The sequence below is a fragment of the Hyperolius riggenbachi genome, chromosome 5 (genome assembly GCF_040937935.1).
Source record: "Hyperolius riggenbachi isolate aHypRig1 chromosome 5, aHypRig1.pri, whole genome shotgun sequence".
Classification (NCBI taxonomy): Eukaryota; Metazoa; Chordata; class Amphibia; order Anura; family Hyperoliidae; genus Hyperolius; species Hyperolius riggenbachi.
Window position 1 is genome coordinate 142,596,798 of NC_090650.1, and position 26,829 is coordinate 142,623,626.

Consider the following 26,829-nt stretch of genomic DNA (forward strand, 5'->3'; position numbering starts at 1 on the left):
TTCCAGTCATCTACACATCACAATTTGTTAAAGTCTCTCAAATTCTTCTGCGAGTCCCTCTTCCTGCTTCCTGCACTTTCTGCACATCATATTCAAGAAGTGCTCGCTGCATAATACAGCTCTACCTTGACAAGTGCCATTGTAATAAGATAATTAATGTTACTCATTTAACCTGTCAGTAACTCTGAAAGTTTTGCTTTCTAGCTAGATCTTTATAGCCATGTGACATCTCCACATTAGTGATGAGCATAAATTTTGGATTATCGTAATTTTGCATTGTAATTTGCAATTACGATGCAAAATTGTAATGTAAAATTTTGAGAAAAAACATAATTAATTTTGTTTGTAAACGTAATCAGGAACTGTAATCATGCAAATTCGCCTAATTTTCATGTAATTTTTGCCGACATTAGCGGTTAATAGCAAAGCCTCCATACATGCTATCAACACCAAAATTGCTAATTGTATGTTAAGGGGAATAGTGGGAATAAGACAAAAAACGACACTGTAGTTTTTTTGAGAAGATTGATTTTGAAAATGCAAAGAAAATTGTACTTTAAAATGTAATTTTTCTGAGTTTAAAACCATTTTCCTTTGCATTTTTAAAACAGATTCTCTCAAAAACTTTTTGGAATTTCGCCTTGTTGCCACCATTCCCTTAACAAACATATCAGTTTTGGTGATGATAGCATGTATTGTAGCTTTGCTATTAATTTCTAAATTTGGCACAAAATTACACAAAATTTGATTGTCCAAACCGTAATTACATATGAAGCAACTGCAAAAAAAAAATCACATGAAATTTTGCGTAACCATAATTAGCAAATTACAATCATCACTACTCCACCTCTCTCTGGCACTTTCTAGGCAAGATATGGCACTCCGGCTTCTTGGGGCTTGTTACCTCCCTAGGGTGTAAGTACAAACCATAGGGTCCCCAGCAAAAATTAGAATGGGGCCCCCATGTTTCCCCTGGTCCCTGTACTAAGTGCTATATACTAATCACAGCCATCACAACCCTCCTATAACAAGTGTGACCCCCATTCTTCTTAAAAGATCGGCTACAACTACCAGACATTTGGGTTTATGAGGTTAAGGTTAGTATTAGGTTTGTGTGTGTGTATAGAAGGGAAAGTTAGAGTTAGGCACCTACAGGGGTTGTCAGGATTAAGCATTAGGTGGGATGTTAGGTACAGACAATGAAGTGTTAAGGTTAGGTGCTGGGTAGTGCATAGTACAATATCTGTAGTTTAAATTTCCAATATTTTAAGGTTTTGTGGGACCACCTGGTGCCCAGTTGATGTGGCAGCTCGTCATCATTACGTACTCCGTAGATTGGCCACCATAAAGGGAAGCAATGAAATGTGTTGTGATTGATTCAATCTTAAAACCCGCACACACGCATGCACTCAAGCACACACACACACTTTGTAATTTTCTAATATTGTATGCGATTTAGTAAAATCGTTAATATAGCAATATTACACCCCACAAGTAACTATTTTTACACTTTAGACCTGGTATCTGGAGTTCAAATGCTGAAAGAACTACAGTAAAATGCAAAGCATATAATTTTTGTGCCTAAAAAATGTGTACAGAGTTAAATTATTTTTCGTAATCTAAGTGATCCAAGTGGGGCCTTTTAGCCCCTCTGGTTAAACCCCAGTGAGAAAGAAGGCATAGTTATATTGCAATATAATTGCTTTGGGTACCTAAAGGCTGCATGGTACAGATCAAGTTAAATTAAATCAGTATATTGAATATAAATTGTAAATCTGCATAATTGATTCAGGTCTGTGGAAAAAATCCTTATTAATTTACATAATCAGCAGTTCATTAATTTTTTTGTTTGTTTGCTGTTTTTCGGTATATACATATATATGTTATCCTATTCTGTATGTACGAAGGAAGTCATAATTATTATTGATTTATATAGCACCATCATGTTTCATAGAGCTGTACAATATAATTACAAGACAAGCTGCATAAGATAAAGGGAGTACAATATAAGTATGACAATGCAAAGTGTAGTGCAACAGAAAAACAGTAGTTTCAAGAAAGCAATGGGGAGGGAGCCCAGCTCCTGTCTTCTGGAAGCTGGATGTGTATGGTGCTGAATGTTTTATAATGGAATTATCTTTGAAGACAATTGCATAGTGGTGCATATCAATGTCTTTTACCCAATAGAGCTTGGTTTTTTGAAGCTGCACAGTGACTGAGTAGTAACTGTTAAGCAATGTGTGCATGCAAATCCAAGCATGTTAAAGAGACTCTGTAACTAGATTTTCATCCTAATAAGTTCCTATACATGTTCTAACGTGCTCTGTCTAACTGCAGCCCTTCCTACTTGCACAGTGGCTGTATTATCTCTGTTATATGATCTAATCTTCTCTCCTCTGTTGGGCTGAGGCAGTCAAGCTGGAATGTGCTGTGCTGCTTGTGATTGAGGATAAGCTATACACACCCTCTCCAGGTCCCCTGCACACTCTGTATGACTTACACACTGAGCTCCTCTCAGCGTATCACTTGCTATGTCTTTTGTTTGTAAACACTGCATAAAAATGGCAATTACAAGCCAGGATTGCAGCAGGGAGTGGCAGAAACTGCACAGAGGGGCCCAGGAGAACATAATGAATAGAATGGTATGCTTTTTATTGTAACAATTTTAGAGTACAGATTCTCTTTAAGAGGTCTCTTGCTGATGATCACGGACTAGCACTTCACTTGGTGAGGTTGAGTCATAACAAAAATAGCTACCTTGGAATATATAGTTAACCTTGCAATGTAATTGGGAAATAATTTACTGAAGCCTACTTGGTGAAACTAAACTAAGGAGGACAAGCTGTGGAGGACACAGAAAAAGTTTTTTTCCACTGCATCATGTGGAAGTAGGCAGAAAAAAACTGTGGTAAAGAGTGGTGAGATGGCTTGCTCAGCCACATCAAACCACTTATACACTGACTTGCACATGCATAGAAATATTATATGCCAATACAGTATAATCAGAAGGCCAACATGCGTCAGCACAAAGAATACAGGGAAATTACTAATGGCTGAGGAGATGCAAAAATGGAAAAACAGTAAAGGCCCATTTAGCCTCTCAATTATGTCACCCAGAATGATCATTGGTTACCTCCCTAGGTGAAAGATTTAGGAACGAGTGCTGTACAGACATGCTGCTATGCTACCACCAAAAAGCCAGTTCGGTTGTATCGATATCGGAAAGAGGATGAATGAGCGAGAGACACCCACCAATAGCGGTTGTTTGTGTCAGTCAATTGGGGAAATGGCACGGCAGTTCCCTAACTGAAGTTGAGCATACCTGCATCAATACCAAGTTTTCACTCTAAATAATCACAAATCATTTCAGCTGATGAAAATGTAGAGAGTGTATGTAGCTTAAAGCTTGTAGTTAATATACATGCCACTCACATTCTTTCATTTATCCTCCATTTATTAAGTGTTGCTGGGTCATATCCTATTCCAGGTGATAAGTAGCTTGAGTGTGCTTCTGGCCATTGCACGAAAATGACTGGCAAATCCAATTGTTGGGTTCACTTATGTGATAGCTGAGTGTTAAGAGCATTACTCAGGTGAATAGTAGCCCTGCACCTGAGTGTTGCTCCTGTCTGCCAGGGCAATCGGGAGTGAGGGTTTGTGCTGTGTTTATCCACAACTGTCGCCCTCAACTGACTTCTGCCCCGACCCTATGCTAAGGCGAGAAAGGTCCTCGCCACTTATGCAACATCTGTCACTCCATACCAGGCTCTCCTGGCACCGTAACCCTTCGTCGACCCGCCGGACCAGCTGGAACTGCTGCCATCACTCTCTACTGTCTTCACTACAGTGAACCAATGAGAATTATTCTCAGAAATGTCTCCTTCTAGGCAAATAGGTATAGAGGGTCACTTTTGACCCTAAATGTATTTAGTGTAAAAAGTACATTTAAACTTTATTAAAAGGCAAACAACACTTCCATATTCTTCTATTTGTCATTTGTGACTTCTTTCTTCTTTCATTTTTTTTCTTTGTTCACTTCCTGCTTGGAAAATAGTTTTCTGCTGCCGATCCACACCTGGCTACCCCCTCTGATAGTTGCTGTCCACTGCTCCATCGGTCCCTGCCCGTGCAGCAATGCTCCTTCCGGCAGCTTAGCCAGCCACCCCCAACCCTGTTGCTACTTGCCTTGAAGCGCTGGCAACCATTGCGTACATCCACTGCCCATTCACTACTAGCTGGTACTCCGTTACTCTGTAATACTGTTAACCCCAGCAAAGCATCTTTAAAGATCCCACCAAGGCTCCCCATTGGTCCTCGGTCTGGACCAATGAGAATCCTCCCAGAGGAGCATTTTCAAGAGGTGCACAGCTGAAAGCAGCAGTTCTGCTGGGATGGGGATAGACAAGGCTGGTGGTACTGTCAAAGGAGTGCAGGTAGCGACGTGCAGCGGTGATAGTCCAGCAGGAAACTATGGGATCTTCCTAGTAAAAGAGACCCCCAGATACTAGGTCAATGTGGTGAAAGACAGGAAGGATGTTAGACCTGTTCCTTAGCAGAATTAAGTTAACGCTCTTGTTTGACAGTGTGAAAAGTGGAATAGATTAGTGTGTAAAAAACTTGCTGGGTGATAAATTCGCACAAGAACGTTTTTTAACATCTTGCCAAGTGTGATCTTTATTGGATCAGGCAAGGGTATTGTCGCCTGATTTAGATCCAGGGGCGTAGCAATAAGGGTTGCAGAGGTTGCGACTGCATTGGGGCCTTTGGGCCAGAGGGGCCCGAAGGACCCTCCCTCAACTGCAGTATTATCTCTATATTGGTCCTGTGCTGGTAATAATCACTTCTATAGATGCTTTGAATATTGGTAATCATTAATACACAGTTCCCCATCCCCTTCTTGCACTACTGACACTGTTTGCCATTGGCAGGTTTTAGTGCACTGTATCAATTGTTACATATAGAGTGCTTGGGGGGGCCCCAATGTAAATCTTGCATCGGTGGCCCACAGCTCCTTAACTATGCCACTGCTTAGATCTCATCATAGCTTAACACTGGTGGCTTCGGGAATACGATAGGACCTGCTGTCTGTAAGGAAGGATCCAAATTTCTTTTGTTTTTTAATAAGATAAAATGTAATATTAGGTAAAGATACCTGTATACCACATATCAGTGTGAATAGCACAAAAGGGACACTGTTTATCTACAGCAGAGTAAATAAGGGGAACTCCTAAGCTACAAAACTAGGTGCCATGTTAACTGGAGAGAAAGTAAAGCAAATGGATCGAAAGCTTCTTCTTAGAGGTCTTCATCAGTTTCTGTTGGAAAGAGTTACATTTTTGCTTCATTTTCCTTTTCTTCTACCTTTGTAAGCCTAGCCTGTAGTCTGGTTTCTTCAGTTGTGCAGATGACAGAACAGCCAACATGGACATGCCTTGCATTTGATAAGTTTATTTGTAAGGCAATTAAAATTATCTGCAACACAGCATTAAGTTCGCCATGAAGAATCTTTAGCAATCTCCTATGCCCGATCGCATTGCTCTCCCCATTCCCTTGCTTGCGGTAAACTGCCCCATCGCTTGCTGTTCTTTGTCCCTCCATCCCCTCCATAGCAACAAATAAATCGTTAGCCTGGAAGCTAGTGACACATCTGTACAGTGTCGGCCCTGCACTGTGTCCCAAGGTATTAAGTACTGATGCCTGCAGGGTGCCAGAAATGCTTGTGCATATACAAGGCTTTACAATAACGTCTATGTCTACAATAATGAACAATGCAGCACCTCTTCAGAAGACATTGTGAAACTGGTATTTCTACTTCCTTGTAGTAGAAATGCCATAGTGTCATTTTGTTTAAAAATAAATAAAACCAGAAAGCATATAGGAATGTATTCTGTCCTTCATGAGATCATGTACCACAGACTTCCATGAGATCTGTCCTAGCTAGTAATTTAAGCAGTCACTGGAATGGAGCGTTCCACTGTCATTCTCATTATCCATAAAGCCTTTGAATTAGCACAATAGCCTTAGTGCTATTAAGGCTGATGCACATAGCCAGGGTAAGATGTGTGAGACAGCTGCTCGCTGGACGTGACTGAACTGCATATATGATTAGAAGCTGCAGAATGAGGCCTGCTGGTGAAGCGGAAATTCATGGGTTTTTACATGCTCTCTCAGCTGACATTTATATCAAGGTTTGCTCTGTGGGGATATCCCCATTACTTGCCATGTATTTGCAAGGCTTATTGGCTTGCTTGAAGATGAAAAGGAAGATCTCACCCTGGAGCCACTGAAGCAGATAGTATAAGTGTTATCGCTGTGGTGGTAGCTGTTTCATCCTCTCCAATCTCTGCTCCCGATGGGCACTGAGATTAGAGGTCCTTGACAATAGGATTTACAAGACAAAACCAGGCACAGTGCCATTCATATTTAGTCAGAAACACAATATTGACAGGTGGCATTGTACTTCTGATCCTTCTATAAATTATCCTAATGATTTGATATACAGTAGCATTCAGTGCTGAATTTGTATGACCTACAGGGAGTGCAGAATTATTAGGCAAGTGGTATTTTTGACGAATAATTTTATTATTCAACAACCACTATGTTCTCAATGAACCCAAAAAACTCAGTAATATCAAAGCTGAATATTTTTGAAAGTAGTTTTTAGTTTGTTTTTAGTTTTAGCTATTTTAGGGGGATATCTGTGTGTGCAGGTTACTATTACTGTGCATAATTATTAGGCAACTTAACAAAAAACAAATATATACCCAGTTCAATTATTTATTTTTACCAGTGAAACCAATATAACATTTCAACATTCACAAATATACATTTCTGACATTCAAAAACAAAACAAAAACAAATCAGTGACCAATATAGCCACCTTTCTTTGCAAGGACACTCAACAGCCTGCCATCCATGGATTCTGTCAGTGTTTTGATCTGTTCACCATCAACATTGCGTGCAGCAGCAACCACAGCCTCCCAGACACTGTTCAGAGAGGTGTACTGTTTTCCCTCCTTGTAAATCTCATATTTTATGATGGACCACAGGTTCTCAATGGGGTTCAGATCAGGTGAACAAGGAGGCCATGTCATTAGTTTTTCTTCTTTTATACCCTTTCTTGCCAGCCACGCTGTGGAGTACTTGGAAGCGCGTGCTGGAGCATTGTCCTGCATGAAAATCATGTTTTTCTTGAAGGATGCAGACTTCTTCCTGTACCACTGCTTGAAGAAGGTGTCTTCCAGAAACTGGCAGTAGGACTGGGAGTTGAACTTGACTCCATCCTCAACCCAAGGCCCCACAAGCTCATCTTTGATGATACCAGCCCAAACCAGTACTCCACCTCCACCTTGCTGGCGTCTGAGTAGGACTGGAGCTCTCTGTCCTTTACCAATCCAGCCACGGGCCCTTCCATCTGGCCCATCAAGACTCACTCTCATTTCATCAGTCCATAAAACCTTAGAAAAATCAGTCTTGAGATATTTCTTGGCCCAGTCTTGACGTTTCAGCTTGTGTGTCTTGTTCAGTGGTGGTCGTCTTTCAGCCTTTCTTACCTTGGCCATGTCTCTGAGTATTGCACACCTTGTGCTTTTGGACACTCCAGTGATGTTGCAGCTCTGAAATATGGCCAAACTGGTGGCAAGGGGCATCTTGGCAGCTGCACGCTTGACTTTTCTCAGTTCATGGGCAGTTATTTTGCGCCTTGGTTTTTCCACACGCTTCTTGCGACCCTGTTGACTATTTTGAATGAAACGCTTGATTGTTCGATGATCACGCTTCAGAAGCTTTGCAATATTAAGAGTGCTGCATCCCTCTGCAAGATATCTTACTATTTTTGACTTTTCTGAGCCTGTCAAGTCCTTCTTTTGACCCATTTTGCCAAAGGAAAGGAAGTTGCCTAATAATTGTGCACACCTAATATAGGGTGTTGATGTCATTAGACCACACCCCTTCTCATTACAGAGATGCACATCACCTAATATGCTTAAGGGCTGGTTCACACGGGCGTCTGCTGAGCTTTTGCTTGGCATTGCGTTCAAACGCCAGCGTTTAAACGCCAGCGTTTAAAAGCTAGCTTTTGAAAGCTTTTGAAAAGCATTCAAGGCTAGCAGTTCTGGTCTCTGCTATTGTTTCCTCGCGTTTACTGCCTCTGAAAGCAGCATGTTGCTTTTGAGACTAGACGCAACACTGGGATCTACTGCCAGGCTTTCATGAAAGCCTGCAAAAGCCAGCTCTAAACGCTCCCATTCACTTGCATGGGATGGCAGTAGATCCCAAAAAACGCTGCGTCTAAAACGCTGCGTTAAACGCCACAAAATCGCCCATCTGAACCAGCCCTTATTGGTAGTAGGCTTTCGAGCCTATACAGCTTGGAGTAAGCTAACATGCATAAAGAGAATGATGTGGTCAAAATACTCATTTGCCTAATAATTCTGCACTCCCTGTATATACTGGCAACACACCAGTCTCATTTGTAAATGGATATTAAAGACAGTCATAAGCTACTTGCCATCAAGCACTAGTAATGCCCTGAGATGACAGATTAGAAGCTGATTTTTTTTGTTGGTGTCTGTTAATCGATTGGACAAATTTTTCATTACTTCATTTCCCTGAGACTTCCATGGAGCGTTCAGGTTTTTAACATGAAAACCTTTAGCCTCAGGGACAGAAAATTGAGGACAACAATGAGAAGTCGTCAGAAATTCTAACTTTTATCTAATTTGAAAAAACATTTTATTTGTTGTTGCCTCTGTCAGTGTCAGTGAAGAGAGGAGGTGTGCATCAAAGAAGGGCACCGGGGAAATTTGGTTGCAGGGTCAAGCCATATATAGAATATCGGCAAAGCTGCTGATAGTCTACTGTTGGGTTCCACATAACTGAGAAGAATATTCCTACCTGCTCCTAACATTAACACTGTTATCTCTGCCGCTTTTGGTCCCTCTGTCGCCTTAGCATTTCCACTAAACTTGTCACCTATCGTGCCCAAGTTGTCCACTGGGCACTGTTATAGCCGCAATTAGTACAGTCGTCTACTATGTGACGCCCAAGTTTCCTAGCGGATGTAGGCATCCAAATTTCCTTTTTTTCACAGATAAATTTTTCACAGATAAATAATATACTGCTCCACTGCGCTATTCTGTAACATGGGGATAGGGTGCCTGGGGAAAAGGGATGTGTGGGTGTTTTTTACTGGCCACATGCACGGGGGAAGGGGGGTTTGGATGTCAAGGAGGAGGGCTCTTAGGGTTGCTATGTCCCAGATCTCTGTCAGTTGTTGCTGAGATTTTCCCCCTTCCTGTCTGGCCTGAAAGTGATGGAAATTCTCACAAATGGAGACACTAGAAAGCAATTAAAATCCCCCAAAAGTTCAATCCCCTTATCACACAATTCAAAACTTCAATAACAGTCATAGTTATTTATTTTCAAACAATGCGGGTTGCTTGGCAGTTCTGCTGCTCTTCCTGGCTTCAGTAGTGCTGATTCACACACTCGAAACAAGGAAGCTGCTAATCTAGTCAAACATCATTCAGAGCACCTGATCTCCATGCTTGTTCAGGGTCTGTGGTTATTCCAGCGTCCATATCCCTCTTAGTTCAGGTGTCCTTTGATTTTCAGTGAGGTGAAAGGAAAAGAAATCACACTGCTTAGAGATGTAGCTTGTGTGTACTGTTCATTGTTCCATTAGCCATGTTTATTTAACCAAGGGATCAAAAGGCTAATGTCATTCATGATTTTCACAGCTATTATACTGTACATTAAAGATCACAATATAATCCACTACCAGGATAATGATTCTGTTCATTAACAATAGATCACTGGAATGTCCTATTGCCTGTGGAGAATATTAGAGTGAAACCTCTCTACATCATTTACACCACGGGACAAATTGTATGAGAGCAGGGACTGGAAATCAACACAGCTTGAGATTCCGGCCATGTAGCACACACACATATAGGAGTCCCCTGCACATACATTATGTTAAAAGCAAGAACAAATAAATGGCTTTCACCGCCAGAATGCAGACTGCTAAAGTAATAAGCTATTCCTTTTTATGGGACTATTAATGACTGGAGTGACATTCATTGAAAGAAAATACACAAGTCTGATCATTCAATAGCTATTTTCTGAAAGCCTTCTCTGGAAGTTCAAAACCATCATCCTCTGCCAGCTGTCCCAGGAGAGATCGTATAAACCAGCTCAAACATGTGGGGTTTCGCTTACAACCGCTTCAATTTTTGTGCTATTTGCAGTTAGACACAATACAAAAAAGCCAGTAAGTAAGCAATTCAAAAGAAATACATTATATATGATTTGCAAAAAAAAGTCTATGCAAAGGTGACCATACACAATTCAAAAAAATTGATCGATTTTCCAGGTTTTCTTAATAAAAGAGTTGAATTATATAGAAAAATCAAATACATTTTTTGATTAGGAAAAAACAATTAATTTTCTGATTTTTTTGAGTAATATCTGATTGGATTTGTTGGAAAAACCAGAGAGAAAAATATGAAAATGTTACGCTTTTTTTAAATCATTTTTTAAAGTTTCCTGAAAAATGTGCATGGTATATTCGTTCGATTTTTCAAATTATTCTATAAAACGGAAAAATAGGATTTGGATTTTTCCAGTCAAAAAAAAGAAAAAGAAACCAAAACACGTACGGTAGTCATGTTTGGTCACCTTAATACCAACAAGTAATAAAAGTTTTTCCAACCTCAAGAGTTTAAAATGACACCTGTACAGAAGGGTTAAACTTGTACGTCTTCCCTTGGCACGGTATTAGTGCACAGTCCTTGGGCAGTCATAATATAGTCCGTCTTGTCAAGAAAGAACAAGAGCCTGCACATACTATATGCTGTGTTAGTCTGAAAATTCACAGATGCCATAAGGGTTAGTGTACCTGGAAGTACTGCTTAGGTGGTGGGAGCGTCTATGGCCTGATGGTCTATGGACCTCAATCTTTTACAAAGCCCAAGGTTGCTCTGCGTCACTACAGAGCATATTGTTCTTTGTATTGCTTTACGTAACTAGCTCTTGTATCTCTTGTAAGCTAGAGTCTTTTTTTTGCAGTTCACAGTAAAGATGAGTAAGAAGGTTCACAAAATGTTTCACGAAACTACCACATTAGGACACAGATTGATTTACTGAGGTTCTACTAAGCTGGAGTCCCACAAACACTGGGTTATTAAAAATGTTGTTTTAGATGGTAAGACTATGCAATCCATGTACTTTCTGCAATTGCATTATTTTACTAACCATTTAGCAACCCTCACTGTGATCTTATATGACACAGACAGTGTTTGTACACTTTTGCCCTTAATAACAGATGACTTTTATTAACAATAGATCAGGTTTGTGTGATATGTTCTCCATTTCTTGGTTCTTTCTCTACTTGCCAAGTTTTCAGATAATTATATACCGGTACGTGTATGACATACCTTAATTCTACATCAATGTGGGGAGATATAGTTGTCTAATGTGCGCAACAATTTTTATTGCGCACATTAGACAACGTGGTTCACAGCTGAGGACTGCTTCATCAGGTCAAGTTTAGGTGCCTGGGGTAACCAGATAGATATAAACCCTGAGTGCCTGTCAATCTCTACATAATAAAAGTTTTGTCTTTACTGAAAATACTGCATTCTTGAATGCGACACCCTTAAGGTAAGAGAGACTTACCATTTGTCATATGAGATTTACTATACCTTCGTCGTCTCCTGTACCTCCCCAGTCCCCAGTACTACTAGCAACCTTCTGTCGAGGAGTTTACTTCTCGACCTCACTTCTAGTAAGATCGAACCTTTTTTGTTTTTGGAGCAGCGACCACTTCATGCCTCTACAATGGCTGAGCGAGGACAGTATTTCCCCATATGCTCGTATGATTGGTTGCATCTTCTGCAACCTACCTTTGTGAGTAGATCTGTACATCACAAATTTCATCACAAATCACAAAAGTTACCAATTGTCTCCACATTTTTACACAAGATTGAGCTCCCACTGTCCCTGTGCTTTTTTGGTTTGGAACTACAACAATGTGTTTTGGTTTATTGCTACGTGTTTAAATGATGACTTATCAAAAAAATATACATACATCGTATTTGGCTTCCATTTGTATACTGTCACTTATGAGATTTTGATAAATGTGAAATAAGGTCTGTTGTATAACATGTTTACTTCAATAGACGTATAAATTCAGTAATTACTTGTATAGACAACTGAAAACTGGGTTGCATTTTTTTTTTTTTACAATCTCACTACAGCTAGAATGTTCTTCGGAGACCATATATGGCTATATAGCATGATTTAAATGTAAACATGGTGACCTTCATGGCAATTTCATACATGTAAAATCTTAGCAAGACATTTCTATATAAAGAATTAGCTGAAGACCGCTTCCTTGACAACATTTCCAAGTTTTCTCAACACTAAGCAGATCATAGGTGTGTTTCTATGGGAACAGATGACTTGTCATTCACTCTACAATCTGAGCGCTCCCTTTTATCATATACCAATATGATTCTGTACACTGTGCTATTCAAAGACCCCCACACAGCTGTTCCTTCACCACAAATATAAGCAAAGATCTAACACTTAAGATGATAAGGTGTACTAGAAGGAACAAAATACGGTATAGCACAATACACTGCCTTCGTAAAAAATATATAACAACACATTACATGCATTTCTAGAACCTAGATCTAAAAAGTGACAGGCAGCCTGTTGGGCCAATCAGAATGCCAGGATCACGTCCTTTAAAGTTACTGGACCCTAAGTAGTGTGCTTTAAAGCGGAATGAAACCCAGCATTTCTTCTTTGCTCTAAAAAATTATTTACAGCATATTATATACAACCAGCATTTTTTTTAAATAAAACAGCATTCAAAGGGTTACACACAGGGCTGGAAAGCTCAGTGCAGAGAAATGTGGATGCATCCGAAGGTGTAGATAATGTTATCTTGTGTTTACTTAAATGTATCAAGTGAGGAATGTGACACATTCTCTGACTGTGGAGAAGCTAATGGACACAGAGAGACTTTGGCCTCAATTCACTAAGATTATCTCCTGTCTTTAATAACTCTTCTAGAGTTGTTACCATGGTGATAAGGCATGTAGTATTCAGGAAACATTTTACCTCAGGCAAACCTAAAGTTAACTCTTCTGTCTTTAAGTTAACGCTCCAATCCTTAGATTAACTCCAGAGTTAAACACAGGCTGTTAATTAACTGCTTGTGAAAATAACTACAGAGGAGGTAAATTAACTACAGAGGGAGTAAATTAACTACAGAGGAGGTAACTTAAGGAATGAAGAGATAAGATAACTCTCTCACTGTGTGGAGGTAAGTTTTCTCTTGCCTTATTATCTCCAGCATGATCTTAGTGAATTGAGGCCAATGATTGGCCTCAATTCACTAAGATCATGCTGGAGATAATAGGGCAAGAGAAAACTTACCTCCACACAGTAAGAGAGTTATCTTATCTCTTCATACCCTACGTTACCTCTTCTGTAGTTAAGTTACCTCCTCTGTAGTTAAGTTACCTCCTCTGTAGTTAAGTTACCTCCTCTGTAGTTATTTTCACACGCAGTTAACCTCCCTGGCGGTAAGCCCGTGCTGAGCACGGGCTATGCCGCCGGGAGGCACTGCTCAGGCCCCGCTGGGCCGATTTGCATAATTTTTTTTTGCTGCATGCAGCTAGCACTTTGCTAGCTGCGTGCAGTGCCCGATCGCCGCCGCTACCCGCCAAACCGCCGCTATACGCGTCGCCGCAGCCGCCCCCCCCAGACCTCGTGGGCTGCCTGGCCAATCAGTGCCAGGCAGCGCTGTGGGGTGGATCGGAGTCCCCTTTGACGTCACGACGTCGATGACGTCGGTGACGTCATCCCGCCCCGTCGCCATGGCGACGGGGGTAGCCCTCCAGGAGATTCCGTTCTTAGAACGGGATCTCCTGATCTCCGATCGCCGCCGGCGATCGAAGGGGCTGGGGGGGATGCCGCTGAGCAGCGGCTATCATGTAGCGAGACCTCGTCTCGCTACATGAAAAAAAACCCGTATTTGCTGCACCCTGGCGGATTTTGACAAATTGCCAGGAGGGTTAATGAACAGCCTGTCTTTAACTCTGGAGTTATTTTAAGGATTAAAGAGTTAACTTAAAGTCAGAAGAGTTAGGCCTCGTTCAGACTATACGCGCTGCCGTGCGCATTTTGGCAGCGCGTATAGTGTGCGACACGCAAGAACGGTAGAAGGGCATAGACAGCCCTTCTACCGTTCCCATCATATGCGCTGCGTGGCAGCGCGATTGCGCTATCGCGTGCTGCACGCATTTTTGGGAATCGCAGCGCAGATCCCATTCATTGTAATGAATGGGATCTGCAGCGCAGTGCATAGGAGCGCAGATGGCGTGCGATCGGACGCGTTGCGTTCCAATCGCACAGCCATCTGCGCTAATGATGTGAACGAGGCCTTAACTTTAGGTTTGCTTGAGGTAAAATGTTTCCTGAATAATACATGCCTTATCACCATGGTAACAACTCTAGAAGAGTTATTAAAGACAGGAGATAAGCTTAGTGAATTGAGGCCAATGAAAGCATTTCTGCCTTCAATACATAATGAATAAAACCAGTTATGAATAAAATGCAAAGTCAGCTCGCAAAGCAAAAAACTGTACTTTTGGGAACGTATAATTTCTAAATGAATAATAATACTTACGCACAAATGCAAATATGATAACCATATGGCATTTAAAAAGTAGGAAAACATGTTTTTATTGATTATTATGTCAGGGTTTTATACCGCTTTAAAGAGACTCTGAAGTCTCCTGAAAATGAGGTTTTTATTTTAAAAACCTCATTAACATTATTGTCCCTCTTAGAACGCCGCAGAACCGCGGCTGAAAACCCCCTCAATCACCCCAAACTCATGGGGTACATCGCGGGCTCCTTCCACATAGAGGCAGCGCGGCTCTGCCTCTATGCGCGTCAATCAGCCCGGATCGCTGCCTCTCCCTCTTCCAGAGTAAAATGAGCCATAAATTACTTTTCTCCTATGTTGCTGTCACTTACAGTAGGCAGTAGAAATCTGACAGAAGCGACAGGTTTTGGACTAGTCCAGCTCTTCATAGGGAATTCTCAGCAAAGCTTTTTTCTTTATAAAGATATTCCCTAAAAAGGATTCATACAAAGATGCTGGCCGGCTTCCCTGCTCCCGACACAGTTTTTTGGCAGTTGGACAGAGCAAGTGCTTTTGAAAATAAATATATCCCTGAGAATCCCCTATAAAGAGATGGACTAGTCCAAAACCTGTCAGATTTCTACAACCTACTGTAAGTGACAGCAACATAGGAGAAAAGTAATTTATGGCTCATTTTACTCTGGAAAAAATGTACATCTTATTTGTATATGTTTGTACATAGTTTTAATTTGACAGTTTTTCGCTGTAGTGCCCCTTTAACCACTTCCCGACCTCCGCATGTACAAATGGCGGCTGGGAAGTGGACCCCGCAAGGAAGACCGCATGTACAAATGGTGGCGGTCCTTGTACGGGCATGGGACTGACTCCGCCCCCCTCGTGCTGTAACCCGCTAGCCGTTCGGAAGCGCCAGTGGGTTCTCTTGAACCATATTTTTTGCAATAATTGTATATGGGCCCATGTTCCTCACATTGATTTCAGAAACTATGTTTGTGATGACAGGTGTCTTATTGGACCTGGTATAGGGCTTCTATATTCCAAGGTGATGGGGAACGATGATGCCAACAGAGGCTGGCATGCTGGGAGGAGCATCTAGTAAGTGGTTGGAAGCCTGCTTGCTCTGGCGGCAGAGGTCAAATGCACGTGCATCTCCCAAGGGGACAGCAGTGCTGTGGTGCTGAAGGACAGCGCCACGGCACAAATGCCTTGCTCCACATCACTTGTCATCGCACGGGACAGTGGAGCATTGCTCAGACGAGAAGCTCATATTCACCTGGGTTATACTCTTTACGCTTGGACATCGTTCAGGTGAAGCGAACAATTGAATTTGTCTGTGAATTCTAAATGATGTGAAGTGAAAAGAAGCTCACACGTTTTGAGTTTTTTATCCCCTCAAATCGCACATGGCCCACTGTATCTTCTATTGCTGATATTTTTCTGTATGACCACCTCCTTTCTTTAAGCATTTATCATATTTAATTTTTCTTACAAGGTTTTCATTCCCTTTGTTATAGTAGCATCACACTCCTCACCTTGGAGGGTTTGAGGGATTGAGGATAGGGGGCTTCATGTTAATGCTGCTGAACAAATGGTTACCGGCATTCTACGATCACGTAGCCAGCGGTGCTGGCGGTAAAGAGTTTAACCTGACAGATGCAAGTTAAATTACACAGAAATAATAATACCTTCTATGGCATATAAAAGCAAACAGTCATTACTTTATGGATGGCCCTCACAGTAGTGGCCAGAATGATGACTATACTGTATGTTCTTAATTGCAAGAAATAAATACAAATCTTCTAATAGTGGTTCTGTGGATAAAGTTGTCGATAATATTAAACGTTCACATTTAATTACAAGCAAAGTTGTTATACTGTATGTGTGAAGATAAGAGGGTCATAAGAATGAAGGCAAGAAAACCATTATTTGCTCATTTTTTTTAAATGAACACAATATACATAAACAGGTGTACTTGATAAAATAAAATAAGAAGTGTAAAGATTTAACTTTCATTTCACATATACACCCAATTTACAAATGCTTCCGATGACTATACATGTAGTTTACTTTTTTTCTATCATAATGAATTATGATGAGACTGCATGTGAATTCTCTGTGTACAAACTCAGTGGTGACAGAGTAGCCTGACATGCCAGAGCTGACTACAGCACGCTGTAGAACACTGGACTGCCTCAAGGACATTCAAGAGTCATTCAGTTTAGTGTGTGCACCATCATCTGTCATTCTGCTTACTCTGTAGGGAAATCAGTGCTGACAGGACAGACTGGGGTAGACAGAGTATCAAGAATAGTAATTATTGATATTAAATTATATAACTACATGTTTAGTAAGGAGAGATAATTAGCATAAAAATTTAACAAAATAAAAATGTAGATGCTCAAATATGGAAATATGGGTTGATTAGCAGATAAAAGCAAAAAAACTACAACACTATGCACATAATAAAATCCATTTTTTTTGTTGTAAAAGAGTAGATATTAACATTTTGTTTTCAACCCATTTAATAGCACTTTACTTAAAGAATACAATTTGACTTATTAGCTTTCTGTTATATGTGTTACCAAAATAAGGCTCTGTATAGAAACTAGAGATGTAGCGAACTGTTCGCGGCGAACTTTGGGGGTTCGCGTTTGCCTGCACCAGGCGAACTTTTGCGGAAGTTCGATTCGCCCCATAATGCTCTATTGAGCAAAACTTTGACCCTCTACATCCCAGTCAGCAGGCACATTATTGCCAAACACACTGCTCTCACTGCTGTAGCCCAGGTCCCCCTCCCTCCTCCAAGTAAGGTCCTTATGCCATTTCACTCACTTGTCTGCCTACACTAATAAGTTAAGGGACAGCTGCTTCCCTCCTCCCTTCCCCCTCCACCCTTCAACCTATTGGAGGGAGGAGGGTCTCATCTGCCAGGGAATTATACTATTTCAAAAACCAGTTTACATACCATAGCTGGGAATCGAACCCATGTCTAACTGTGTGGTGGGCAAGCACCCTAACCGCTGTACCACAACAGTACTAACTGAAGCTGGCCTAGCATTTATTATTTATGCTCAATGCAATAGAAACATTAGGTTGCTTAAAGGGAACCTTAACTGAGAGTGATATGGATGTTTCCTGTAAACAATACCAGTTGCCTGGCAGTCCAGCTGATCTCTGTGACTGCAATAGTGGCTGAATCACACCCTGAAACAAGCATGCAGCTAATCCAGTCTGACTTCAGTCAGAGCACCTGATCTGCATGCTTGTTCAGGGGCTGTGGCTAAAAGTATTAGAGACACAGGATCAGCAGGCGAGTCTTCCTAACACTGCTACTGCCTATAGAGTGTGCCCTAGTGGCTGCAGCTCTGGTGCTTTGAGTCTGCCAGGAGAAAAGCGTGATATAAATGTTATTTGTCTTGTCTACTTTTTTAATAGACTTCAATGGGGAGTCTATTGAAAAAGTGGAGGGGTGGAGGGAGGAGGGTGGAGCTCCAGGTATTAGAGCCCTTGAAACATGTTTTCTATCATTTTTCCAGCCAGTAGAATTTTTTCAAATTTTCAAAGTTCGCCTCCCCATTGAAGTCTATTGTGGTTCGCGAACTTTTTCGCGAACCTAACCGAGCGACAACTCTAATAGAAACCCGAATCAATTGTATCCAGTCTGTTGTTTATATATATGTTTACAAGCTCTGTCAAAAAAAAAATTGGAATCACAGCTCTTAGAGGATGTTCAGTTTTACTCTGCAGTCAATAAACATAGTTACATAGCTTGGTTGAAAAAAAAAAGACATCCATCTATCAAATTCAGCCAGGGAATAATAAATAAATAGATAAATAAATCAAAATACCAGTAGGTTCAGGGAAAAGAAAAAAAAACTTACAAGGCTTGGGCCAATGAACCTTTGAAGTGAAAAATTCCTTTCTGACTCCTGGTGGCAGTCAGATAAAATCTCTCGATCAACACCATCAGGAATTGATGTTCTTCAATGCAAGGAAAGCATCTAGCCATCGGACCAGCTAACGCCCATAGGCATCAGCAGGTCTTAAGTGGGTTACCATGGAAACGGCCGATCGAGCGGCCTTTCCATGTCAGTTCACGGAGGGTGTCTCCGTGAACAGCCGGAGAGCCGCTGATCGCGGCTCGCCGGCAAAATGTAAACACGCGGGGAAGAAATCCCCGCTGTTTACATCATACGGCGCTGCTGCGCACCAGCGCCGTAAGGCAGATCGGCGATCCCCTGCTTCTGATTGGCCGTGGATCACCAGCATATGATAGGCTGAAGCCTTTCCTACAATGCGCAGGACGGATATCCGTCCTGCGCCGTTCACAGGGGGAGGGAGAGGGAGGGAGAGGGAGGGAGAGCCGAAAACGCTGCGGAGGGGGGGCTTTGAAGAGCCCCCCCCCCGCAAAGGGCAGCAAGCCGGCGGCGATCAGACCTCCCCAGGAGGACATCCCCCTAGTGGGGAAAAAAGGGGGTAAGTCTGATCGCCCTGGCTCTATCCTGATCTGTGCTGCGGGCTGGAGAGTCCACGCAGCACAGATCAGGCAAACCACCCCTGGTCCTTAAGTGGTTAATGCAGATATAGAATTTGCCATAACTACTCCCTGCAGTAAAATTATTCCACATTCTAAATACTCTTACTGTAAAAAACCCTTACCTAAATAGATGGCAGAACTGTTTTTCCTTCATATGAAGATCATGTCCCCTTATCCTTTATACAAGCCTAGGGACAAAAAGCTTATTTGCCAAGCTTTTGTATTGCCCTCTGATGTATTTATATGTGTTAATCAGGTCACCTTTTAGCCATAATTTTTCCAAGCTAAATAACCCCGGTTTGTCTAACCTTTCTTGGCAAGGAATACCTTCCATAATACCTGATTAATGATAATACCTGATTTGCACCTGTTCTAGTATGTGAAATCGCAGGTGTGACACTAAACTATTTTATTTAGAAGCTGCACATTCTGGCTTTGTAAAAAATACTTAAAAATAAAAATAAATAAATTACATTGTAACGAATGCCACTTTTTTCAGATCAACTGGAGGAGTGAAATTACAAAATTGCTCTCAAAATTACATTTTTGCTGTAAAACAATAAAGAGTAAAAAACTAATAGAAACCATAAAAAGGCTGGTATAATGTCACTGGAGTTTATAGTTACACTTGCAGCTATTTGATAACATTGCCAGTTGCTGGAAAAAAATTATCATATTGCCTTGTAATTAAGCAAATGAAGAAAAATTCCACACAATGTTCATAGCAAAAAATAGTCCAACTTTATTAGGTCAGGTTACCCATACGTTTCCCTTTGCTCCCTATACCTTCTCATATGCTATTTTGTTTTTATACTTTTGGGAGTTTGCCCATTTTATTTACCTGCATTTCCCTCCTCCTTTGCTCCACGCTTTAGAGGTTGTGTCTTTGGACCTGTGGAAGTGGCGGGACTGTCAGTAGTTAAATGCTGTGTTTCACACTGTGAATTTGTGCTATGATTAAGGACCAGCAGGTCTAAAACATGTCAGTAACCTGGCTGTGTGGATTCTAACCTGACCTAATAAAGTTGGACTATTTTTTTGCTATGGACATTGTGCAGAATTTTTCTTCATTTGCTGATGTACATGGGTCTGAGTCGCCGGATTCCAGCACTGTCCTAGCAGCAGAGGTGGAACGGAATTCCCCTTTATTTACTGTCTTGTAATTGAGTAATTGCTGAGCAAATAAAGCATAAAATGTTCTGTGTTTCCTCCTGGTTACAGCAGAAGCCTTTGGCCCTTAAGCTACGCACACACGCGCGATTACTTCAAATGACGGGTCGTCAGACCCGCCTGCGGGGCGGCCGTTCTGACGACAGCTTCCGCGTGTGTACAGTCTGTTGGCCGGCTGATAAGGCTGGTTTTGACTGATCCGCTCAGCGGGCAGGTCTGACAACCGGACGTTTGACGTAATCACGCGTGTGTACGCACCTTTATCCAATTTAATCTTAAAAGAATACCATCGATTAAAGAAACTCTGTAACAAAAATAAGTTCCCCTGGGGGTACTCACCTCGGGAGGGGAAAGCCTCAGGGTCCCAATGAGGCTTCCCACTCCCCTGTAGCTGCAGGCAATCCAGCACTGGCTCCCCCGAAGCGTCCCGCAATCCTGGCTCGACGAGCCTGACAAGGCTTGATATATTTACCTTCCCTGGCTCCAGTGGTGGTGCTGTTGCGGCTCTCAGCACGGAGATAGGCGGAAATAGCCGATCTCTGTTGGGTCCGCTCTACTACACAGGCGCAGGAGACTTGCGCCTGCGCAGTAGAGCAGCCCGACAGCGATCGGCTATTTCCGCCTATCTCCGAGTGTAGAGCCGATACTGCGCCTGCGCTGGAGCCGGGAAGGTAAATATTTACATCCCCGCCGTTCCGGGAGCTTTTTCACCGCTGCTGTGGGACACAGGAGGATGGGGTAAGCCTCGATTGGATCCGGAGGCTTCCCCCACCCGAGGTGAGTACCCCTCAGGGGAACTTTTTTCGTTACAGGTTTTCTTTAACCTCCTTGCCGTTTATCCCGAGCTCAGCTCGGGGTAACTTGCGCAGGAGGATTTCTCACGCCCCGCTGGGCCGATTTGCATAATTTTTTTTCCTACACGCAGCTAGCACTTTGCTAGCTGCGTGTAGTACGCGATCGCCGCTGCTCTCCGCCGATTCGCAGCTACCCGCCGCGCCGCCCCCCCGCCCCAGACCCCTGCGCAGCCTGGCCAATCAGTGCCAGGCAGCGCTGAGGGGCGGATCGGGATTCCCTGTGACGTCCCGACGTCCATGACGTCGGTGACGTCATCCCGCCCCATCGCCATGGCGACCGGGGAAGCCCTGCAGGAAATCCCATTCTGAACGGGATTTCCTGCTTACTCTGATCGCCGAAGGCGATCGGAGTGGGTGGGGGGATGCCGCCGCTCAGTGGCTATCATGTAGCGAGCCCTGGGCTCGCTACATGATTTAAAAAAAAAATTAAAAAAAGTTCTGCGCTGCCTCCTTGCCGGATTAATTAGACCGGCAAGGAGGTTAAAGCATTTTTTTAATGCTGTATGTTAGGGCACACATTACCACAAGTACTAGGAGCAGTTTCCCCCCTCACACAGCTCTGCCTCTCTGCTGTAAAATCCTCCTCAGTTTTAGATAAAGTGTCAGGCTCTTAAAGGGCTAGACCATGTTTCTGCACTAGAAATGGCCCGAACGGTTCGCCGGCGACCGGTTCCTGCACTAGAAATGGCCCGAACGGTTCGCCGGCGACCGGTTCCAGGCGAACTTCCGGGGGTTCGCTATCGCGGAGAACCGCAAACTTTACCGGAAGTTCGATTTGCCCCCATAGTGCACCATTAGGGTCAACTATGACCCTCTACATAACAGTCAGCAGGCACATTGTAGCCAATCAGGCTACACTCCCTCCTGGAGCCACTCCCCCCCTTATAAAAGGCAGGCATTGCCGGCCATTTTACTCACTCGTGTTCCTGCAGTAAATAGAGAAGGGACAGCTGCTGCAGACTCTCTCATAAGGAAAGATTAGTTAGGCTCTTGTAGTGTCACTGTGCCTGTCCGCTACCTGTCTGTGTGTGACAGGTGCACATTGTAATACCCATTACTGTATATACCTACCTACTTGTTGTTCACAGTGCACCCACCTACCTACGTGAGTTGAGCGCACGCAGTGTCACTGTGCCTGTCCGCTACCTGTCTGTGTGTAACAGGTGCACATTGTAATACCCATTACTGCATATACCTACCTACCTGTTGTTCACAGTGCACCCACCCACCTACCTACGTGAGCTGAGCGCATGCATTGTCACTGTGCCTGTCCACTGCCTGTCTGTGTGTGACAGGTGCACACTGTAATACCCATCACTGCATATACCTAACTCTTGTGTTCAGTGCACCCACCTCATCACTGCATATACCTACCTGTTGTGTTCAGTGCACCCACCTCATCACTGCATATACCTACTTGTTGTGTTCAGTGCACCCACCTCATCACTGCATATACCTACCTGTTGTGTTCAGTGCACCCACCTCATCACTGCATATACCTACCTGTTGTGTTCAGTGCACCCACCTACCTATGTGAGTGCACGCAGTGTGATATACCACTCCGTGCATACCTTTAACTGCACCTGTTTGACTGCACATTGTATTAGTCAAGGCAGTGCATACCTTTCACTTGAATGGATGGCAGACTTGCCCTCCATAACAGATTCTCGTTAAAGGATTTAAAGTTGATTCATCTCATATACAGCAGGGCCTCGAAAGTGCTCCTGTATTGTTATTTTTGGTCACTACCACGCCATGCCTGCTGCCTTCCTTGGATGTGTGGTAGCCATTCCTGCTTCTTTGCCCACAGCGTGCCTGCTGCCTTCCTTGGATGTGTGGTGGTAGCTGTTCCTGCTCCTTTGCCCACAGCGTGCCTGCTGCCTTCCTTGGATGTGTGGCGGTGGTAGCCGTTTCTTAGGCTCCCACTCCGGACTGGAATCGAACCAGGATTCCCCGGCCATTACCAGTGGTCACTCACAATGGCAGACTTGCCCTCCATAAAAGATTCTCGTTGCAGGTACTGAACAGCAAGCAAGTATTTAAAAAAATAGATATCAACTTTCGATGGTTCTTTCTCTACCATTGTTAAAGCTTACAAGGCAGTCAGACATTACCGGATATCACAGAGGAAGAGCAATCTCGCCATGGTGCGCACGAGTCCAGCACGGCCGTCACTACGCAAACAGCTGTTTGTGGTGCATTACACAGTGAGTTTGGTGTGTCAGTGTGAAGCAGTACTCTAATTACACTCCCTGATTGATGTATACACATGTAAGATGTTTTAAAGCACTTTAGGCCTGCAATTTAGCATTCAATGTGATTTGTGCCCTTAAAACGCTGCTTTGCGTCCAATCCAGATTTTTCCCCGGGACTTTTGGCATCTATCCCACTCCGCCATGCCCCCCTCCAGATGTTAGACCCCTTCAAACATCTTTTCCATCACTTTTGTGGCCAGCATAAAAGTTTCTAGTTTTCAAAGTTCACCTCCCCATTGAAGCCTATTGTGATTTGTGAAAGTTCGCGTGAATCGAACATTTGGCGAAGGTTCACAAACCCGGTTCGCAAACCGAAAATCGGAGGTTCGGGCCATCTCTATTCTGCACAGGGGGGTTGCTATCAACTCCTCAGTGTATAGTTTAATTATCACCTTGCTGAAAGAATCTTATTCAGATGGTGATATGGGGTTAAAGATTCCAGCAATGTGTGCTCCTTGTCTTCTGTTCTCTGACTGAAACCGATCCTGATAATGCCTTTGTAAAAAGCATCTCTCCCTCTCATTGCAGCCTATGAAGTAGATGCAGCCTGGAATGTAAGTCCCAAGCAAGCCAGTCAGTGAGTAAGTCAGGAATATTGTATACACATCTCCCTGCTTTTTATATTTCAGCAATATTACAACTCATCTAGTTACCTCTTACCTCCTCAGGTCAGCCCCCTCCTCATGTCTCCTGCATGCTGTGACACAGTGAACAGTGGCGTAACAACAGGGGCTACAGCCCCTGCACGCACGGGGGGCCCTCTGGGGCCCACTCAGGGCAGTTTTGGTGGGCAGGAGGGGTTGCAGTGTGAGGGGAGAGCATGGACATACATTGGCGGGGAGGGGGGACAGTTCCCCACTCCCTCACCTTGAGCTCTCCCCTCAGCGCTCCCCTCCAGAATTAATCAGTGGCAGCAGGAGGCGGGCAGGAACACATACATTTGTGCCGGAAGTTCCGCTCTCTAAGTGTCTGACACTACTTCATGTTTAAACAGGAAGTAGCATGAGGCACTTAGAGATTGGACCTCTGCGGTGGATGGAGGTATGTGTTCCTGCCCGCCGCCTGCTGCCACTGATTGATGCTGGAGGGGGAGCGCTGAGGGGAGAGCCTGAGGTGTGGCCACGCTCTCCCCTCATGCTGCAAATCCCTCTTGCCTCCAAAATGCGCTGCGGAAGATGAGGCTCTCCCCTCAGCGCTTTATGAATTATTATTAATAATAATGCAGAACCCGTTAGTCCATCCAACACAAACAGCAATGCTGAAACTGCTAGAACATGAAAACGTTACAGCCCAAGAGCTGTAAACTTGGAAATGAACGCTTCTCATCCTGTTTGTCATTATTTTAACTTCTTTACCATCTTTAATTTATAATATCTACACCGTCTGCCTGGGTATCATAATGTCTCTGTCAGTTTAGCATCTGCCAAGTCAAATTCTTTGTAAGTGGCCAAATAGAAATTATTCTGATAAATAGATTTTATTTTAAATTGTACCGATTCTGTATTTTGCACCAATACTGTGTTTTGTATATTGGTGTACATACACCATTGTCTGTATTATTATGCACCCCATGTTTGTTTCTTTTTTTGTACAGTGCCACAGAATATGTTGGTGCTAATAATAATAAAATGTGCTCTATATTTTAAACCAGGACAATATTAAGTATAGCAGATGAAATGTTGAATAATTGGAACTCTACTTACTGGGAAATGTTCGCTTTACAAAATAATCCCTTTTGTTTCCATTAAGACAAAAGTAAAATCCAGTTCAGCCCACACTTTTTTCACACATAGCTATTCCAAAAGCTGGATTTAGGGCCCATTCACACTAGAGCGTTTTCCCGGCGATGTCAGCAAAATGCTCAAGTGCTGGCGCTTTTTAAAGAGACTCTGAAGCGAGAATAAAACTCGATTTTTCCCTTATATTCAGCAGGGGCATGTGTGCCCCTGCTAAAACGCAGCTATCCCGCGGCAGAACGGGGGTCCTTTACTCCCCAAATCCCCCCCTGCAAAATTCACAACCAACTTGGTCATAGATTTTGCTGATCATGGAGGCAGAGCTATGAGCTGTAGCTCTGCCCCATGCGCATCTATCAGCGGCGGATCTCCGCCTCTCCCCGCCCCTCTCAGTGAAGGAAGACTGAGAGGGGCGGGGAGAGGCGGCGATCAGCGCTGATAGATGCGTTGAGAGGCAGGGCTGCGGCCGTTAGCCCTGCCTCAAGCAGGAAGCGCTCCCCGCACAGCACGGAGGGCATTTGGAGGGTAAAGGACCCCCGTTCTGCTGCAGGATAGCGGCATTTTAGCAGGGGCAAACATGCCCCTGCTGAATATGAGGGAAAAAGCGAGTTTTATTCTTGCTTCAGACTCTCTTTAAAGCGCTAATGCTATAATTCCCTATGGGCCCGCTCTCACTTGGGCGATTTGCATTAATCGCCGGCAATTAACGCAAATCTGGACTGCACATCAGTTGTCCTTACAGTTACCACTGACAGCAACTGACGCACACACACTTGTGCCTCCAGACCTTCAGCTCTGCCAACTTTCTCAGGGCCCTCTGCTCAGCAGGGAGCTGTTCATAGTCCTATACAAAGGTTTCCTTGTGTACATAATGTACCATAATGTTTTTGTTATTACATGTTATGTTATTGTATAGAATATTCTAATAAGAATTATAATTATTACAATTATTATTACAAAATGTTTTATGTACCGTAGTTCATTAATAAAATGTTTTATGTACCGTAGTTCAAAACACTTTAGGGCACATTGAAAACAATTGAGAAAAAATGTTTATATGTCCAAATCCAGAGTTGTCTGAATGTGAAGTATTTATCTACATCTTCCAGTATGTATAGTGCATGACTCTAATTACAAACAAATTCAACTTACAAACAACCCCCAGAACCTGTTCAAAACTAGGGAATCACCTGTATATCCAACATGGCTGGTTCATCATAGCATGACAGCAGGGGTGATCATCTGCATTAGCGTGATGCACTAAAAGTCCTAGAAAACCTTCCAAAACACTGGATATTTCATGAGACTGATGCCAAAACATCTCATATATTTCACTACACATTCCTGAACAGTTTAAAAACTGTTTAATAGGAAAAATAAACAGTTTCTCCAACGGTTTCCTTAAATGCACTATACTAACCACGACCACAATTACTATTAATACTTCAAACCTCAAACAATTTTCCTCATCCATTATTGAACTAATTTTAATTTTAGACTTCAGTATTCATTAGATACCTGCATAGACTGCTGTATAATGTTACAGCTACTACATAGGCTACTAAAAACTCCTGGTCTTCTAAGACAGAATAAT

The 26,829-nt window shown here is 42.9% G+C and overlaps 1 protein-coding gene across 10 annotated transcripts in view; it reads right to left on the bottom strand.

The window, feature by feature from the left end:
- CNTNAP2 (contactin associated protein 2) overlaps positions 1-26,829 on the bottom strand; it is a 2,604,396-nt gene that overhangs the window by 72,630 nt on the left and 2,504,937 nt on the right. The window contains exon 23 of one of the 10 annotated variants that reach the window (XM_068236345.1): positions 9,401-9,602. The exons of the other annotated variants lie outside the window; for them this stretch is intronic. Coding sequence (XP_068092446.1) covers positions 9,589-9,602 — 14 coding nt within the window. The 3' untranslated portion in view covers positions 9,401-9,588. Of the gene's footprint in view, positions 1-9,400; positions 9,603-26,829 lie in introns of those variants that run through there. 10 annotated transcript variants of the gene reach the window in all.